The 5,000-nt window shown below is 47.8% G+C and overlaps 2 protein-coding genes across 2 annotated transcripts in view; both read left to right on the top strand.

Moving 5' to 3' along the window:
• The window catches only part of LOC311368676 (protein Shroom4-like), a gene marked incomplete at its 3' end in the record, with an annotated part of 15,214 nt that extends 12,097 nt beyond the window's left edge, over positions 1-3,117 (top strand). The window contains exon 3 of the mRNA XM_084487473.1: positions 3,093-3,117. Coding sequence (XP_084343599.1) covers positions 3,093-3,117 — 25 coding nt within the window. The remainder of the gene's footprint in view (positions 1-3,092) is intronic.
• A 1,672-nt stretch (positions 3,118-4,789) lies between these two features.
• LOC311368675 (uncharacterized protein) overlaps positions 4,790-5,000 on the top strand; it is a gene marked incomplete at its 5' end in the record, with an annotated part of 14,593 nt that continues 14,382 nt past the window's right edge. Inside the window, one exon of the mRNA XM_084487472.1 lies at positions 4,790-4,866. Coding sequence (XP_084343598.1) covers positions 4,790-4,866 — 77 coding nt within the window. The remainder of the gene's footprint in view (positions 4,867-5,000) is intronic.

Below are 5,000 nucleotides of genomic sequence, written 5' to 3'. Positions count from 1 at the left end.
CGCACGCACGCACACACATATGCACGCATGCACACACACATACGCACACACGCACGCACGCACGCACACACAACACACACACCCTCATACACACTCACTCACACAGATGCACTCTCAGACCTCATGCATTCAAAAAAAAATGCAAGCTTGCACAAGCTTAGAGACTTAAACACACATTTTCAGACACGCACTCCCTCACTCAATCACACTTGCACACTCTGGCACACACTCTTTGGCCCACATTTGCACTCTCAGACCTCATGCATTCACAAACGCAAGCTTGCACAAGCTTAAGAGACTTAAGCACACATTTTCAGACGGACACGCACTCACTCAATCACACATACGCACACACACACACACACGTACACACACCGGGTTCATACCACCGATGTAAGGAATGTGTCACAGGAAGTGACCTTTAACCCCCGAGGTGTGAGACAGGAAGCTGAGGAGCTGGTGGAGGAGACGGAGAGGGTGGAGTCGAGGGTGGTGGTGTTGTTTATCTTGGATTATTAAAAAAAAACACCATTGTGTCTACGTCTTTGGAATGGAAACACACACGCACGCACACGCACGCACACGCGCACGCACGCGCGCCCTCACTCACTCAGGACCTAGACTATAATGTCTCATCCGTAGCCCCGTGTTATGACGATGGTGATCGGTGACTGGGTCCGTCTAGCCAGTCTGTGCATCACTGCAATGACTGATGCAGCCTAATGGAAACCCGTAGCTGCTGTATATTTACTTATGGCACAAAGTCAATCTATGCGCTAATTCCCTACCCTCACGTTCCTCTCTCTTCTCTCTCTTCTCTCGCTTCTGTCCTCTCTTCTTTCCTTCCTCTCCTCTCTTCTCCTTTCCTCTCTTCTCCTCTCCTTTCCTCTCTTCTCCTCTCCTTTCCTCTCCTCTCCTCTCCTCTCTTCTCATCTCCTTTCCTCTCCTCTCCTCTCCTTTCCTCTCCTCTCCTCTCTTCTCCTCTCCTTTCCTCTCCTCTCCTCTCCTCTCCTCTCTTCTCCTCTCCTTTCCTCTCCTCTCTTCTCATCTCCTTTCATCTCCTCTCTTCTCTTTTTCTACTCAACTTTTCCAAACCAGTAAACTGAATTAGCACATAACAGTGTGTGTGTGTGTGTGTGTGTGTGTGTATGTGTGTATAAAGTACTATTACTGCTAAAGTACTATCACTGCTCACAGTACTGTAACTTGCTGACAGGTACGCGTCATTGGGCCTAACGGGCTGCCCTTCCACTCAAGGCTCGCAGCCAATCACGTCACAGGCTGTAATTACTCAGACTCCTCCACACACAAACACACACACACACACACACACACACACACCCTCTCTCTCTCACCCTACCAGCTAGATTATGAAAGGTTCGCCGGCGTTCTTGTCCGAGGGCTTTGGAGGGAAAGGTCGCCTGTGACGGCGGCTAACACTCATTAGCTCCTCTCAAGGCTAACGGTTGTCACGGAGACCGGGTGGTGAGACGGACGTACGCCTCAGTAGCTATTCCTGGTACAGTAGGCCATTCTTCCGCTGCAGACGGAGACGTAATGAGAGAGAGAGAGAGAGAGAGAGAGAGGGGGAGAGAGAGGGAGAGAGAGAGAGAGAGAGAGAGAATGTGTATCTTACTGTGCATCCAGAAATACCTGCATGTGTAAGTCCTTAAGGAGTGTGTGTTAAACCGTGTGAAAGAGAGTGTGTGTGTGTGTGTGTGTGTGTGTGTGTGATTCTGTGAAACTGAGTGAGAGAGTGTGTGTGTGTGTGTGTGTGTGTGTGTGTGTGTGTGTGAAACTATTCTACTCTGAGAGAGGGAGTGTGTGTGTGTATGTGTGTGTGTGTGTGTGTGTGTGTGTGTGTGAGAGAGTGAGACTGTTCAACTCTTTGAGAGAGAGTGTGTGTGTGTGTGTGTGTGTGTGTGTGTGTGTGTGTGTGTGTGTGTGTGTGTGTTGACGCACGTCATCTCCTACGCGTTTCATCCACTAAGATGACCTGCTCTTTCCAAGATGGCCGCCTGCCAAAGCAGCCCAAAGCCTGGTTGACAGCCTCCACACATAAATACACGCGTGCGTGGGCTCTGCTCTGTTATTCTACGTTTATTAGTGGTCTCGGAGAAGGAAGAGGATTAGGAGAGGGGCTGTCTCCAGCTAGCTCCGTTTTTCCATTGAGTTCTACTAGTTGACGCAACTCTTAGACGAAAGGTTCCAGGTTCGATTCCCAATGTCCTCAGTTTAACCTGGAGGCCTCCGAGAGCAAGATGCCCCCTAACCCCTACCTGTTCCTCCTCAATGACACGTGTCTGGACTCACCGTCAGTTGCTTCGGAAAAAAACTTTCCGAACTTTCATGAAATAACTAAGTGACTCAATTTCCCAGAATGCTCGTCCCGGAATGCTCGGCGTTTTATTTAGCAGTATATTTTTGTCTGTCTTCAGCTGAAGCTCCCCCATATCCCGGTACAGGAAGGAGGTGAGGGGGGGGGAGTGAGGGGGGGGGAGTGAGGGGGGGGGGGGTGGGGGGGTGGGGGGGGTATTGTGTTGTCTTGACCTGGAAATGTTTGTCTTGAGTGCTTCCTGTTTTCAAAACCTCCCGTTTGATCAAGCGGTAATGGTGTGTGTGTGTCATTTTTAATATGTCTGTGTGTGTATATCTTTGTGTCTTCTTTAAGGATTGTGTGTGTTAGTGCACTAATGTGATTGGTTCAACTCCTAAGGTGTGCGTGTGTGTGTGTGTGCGTGCGCACACACAGCAAGACATTCCTTAGCTGCTGCTTTTCCTGTTCCTCCCAAAATTCCCCATACCTACTTCCTTTGTGTGTGTGTGTGTGTGTGTGTCAGGGTGTGTATGTCTGTGTGTATGCATGCATGCCTGTTTGTGCTTTTGACTTTGTATGTGTGTATCTGTGTCTCCTCTGTGTGTGTGTGTGTGTGTGTGTGTGTGTGTGTGTGTGTGTGTGTGTGAGAGTGTGTGTGTGTGTTTTAGGATGTGTTGTACAGTGCTTCCAGGCCACTCGAGCGGTGAAAGGTTAACGGCTTATGTGTGTGTGAAAGCATGTCTTCATGAGACTCTTCCTGTGTTGTGGCCCTTAGACGACGGAAACCACGGCAACAATAGAAGAAGCTTTGGAAGCGATGCTCTCAAATGCCCTTATCCCTTTGATGTCTTCAAACACATCTGGGAATGCAGTTATTCTGCCCGAGTACTTTCACTCCAGCAACGCACTCGCGTACAATAACAAGCTTCTCGCACACCACGTCGATAATTCACTTTTGGAGGACTTTATACTTTAATTCATTGCTTTGTAAATCAAATGTTTTTATTTCACTGTCTGTATCACTGGTAAGTTCTCATCATTTTGCTGTGTTTTTAGTTTTTCCCTGCGGTACACACCCACTGCCAGCTCTCCGGCAGGCCGTTTGGGTGTTGTCTCAACATCTGTCTTTATTTCCAGTAGCAGGTGAAAACCAACGAGAAACCCCTAATTACAGGCTGAGAACGCTCACTTTGAATTTAGGTCAAAGCTATTCCAAGAGCCTTTTATAAATACTGTGTGTAAAACGAGAATAGTCACCGTCATGGCTCTCTGTCTCGCTCTCTAACTCACGTAGACACACACAATGGCGTATGTACACACACACACACACACACACACACACACACACACACACACACACACACACACACACGTTCACTCACGTAGACACACACAATCGCGCACGCACACACACACACACACACACACACACACATTCCTGGCATGGTGATGCAGGGGAGAGCTGAGCTTGGCATGGAGGTTTCGCTGGTGACAACAGCTGGTAGATGCGGTGGGTGATATTGATGTGAAAGGAGGCTGCCCCTCTTATTAAGCAGTGGGTTGAACTCAACGGGCTTTATACACAGCTACGCCACGATGCTATCGCTCTCCTCCTCTCTCGCTCCTCTCCCTTCTCTCTCTCTTTTCTTTTCTCTCTAACCCTATGCTTTTGTTATTTTGTCTTCGTCTCTCTCCTTCTCTGCGTATTCTCCTCTTCTCCTCTGCTCTGTGTCGGTTCCACGCTGCTCTGTCTATTCTTTCTCTCTTTTTGTCCGCTGTCTCTTCCTTCGTTCTACTCGTCTTCTTTTCTTCCTCTCTTCCGTGTCTCCCATCCTTTCCTCTTTTCTTTATTCTCCTCTGCTCTCTTTTCCTCTCCTCTTTGTTTTCCTCTCCCTTTCTCCTATCATTGTCCCTCTCTTCTCCTCTCCTCCTCCTCTGTTGCTTTTCGTCCACACTCTGCTATCTCTTGGTTTGGTTTGAGGAACATTCATTTTTTTGGTGAATAATTGATCTGTCATGCCTTCAACGTGATGATCTGTTGCCACTTTCTTTCGTGCTGACTTGTGTTTTTATAATGCTTCTCTGGTTTCGCGGTCAGAGACGGTCAAGAAACACATAAACCACACTCGCACACACACACACGAATGCACACACACCGCTGTGACATGCCGGCCTTACAAATTAAAAGGAAATATTGTTTTTTTGGTCTATTTATTCGGTTGTCTCGTAAATTTAATCTGATTCGTTGTATTTTTTCACCGCCAATCTGTAGCTATGATCAACACATGATATTGTAGATGTGTTGCGGTCGTCCATTAGGGAATCATCAACCATTCTGTGCCTTGTCAAACGGCAATGACTCCCAGTGCCACAAGTCAAAGGTCAAAGGTGAAACGTTGCCCTAATGCCTGTTCCCCGTCCTCCTCGCTCCAGGAGACTCGTGTTTATCTGGCTACCTCTGACCTTTCACCCATGGCCCCCCAAGTGTACAAACTAAAAACTCTGTCAGTTATCAGGAGAGTTAAACTGCAGGAACAGCACCCCCTCTGGTGACACTGGTTAATGAAACAAAGGGTTCTTATTGTCAGAGGAAAATAAGAGACAGTCTTTGATTGGAGACTTGTTTTTTTAGGGAGATAAAAGTGCTTCTCCAATTGGTTCAGACACACGGGGAGTCTAAACA

The sequence above is a fragment of the Micromesistius poutassou genome (assembly GCF_964030765.1).
Source record: "Micromesistius poutassou genome assembly, chromosome: 23".
Lineage (NCBI taxonomy): Eukaryota > Metazoa > Chordata > Actinopteri > Gadiformes > Gadidae > Micromesistius > Micromesistius poutassou.
This window is presented reverse-complemented; position numbering and strand designations above follow the sequence as displayed.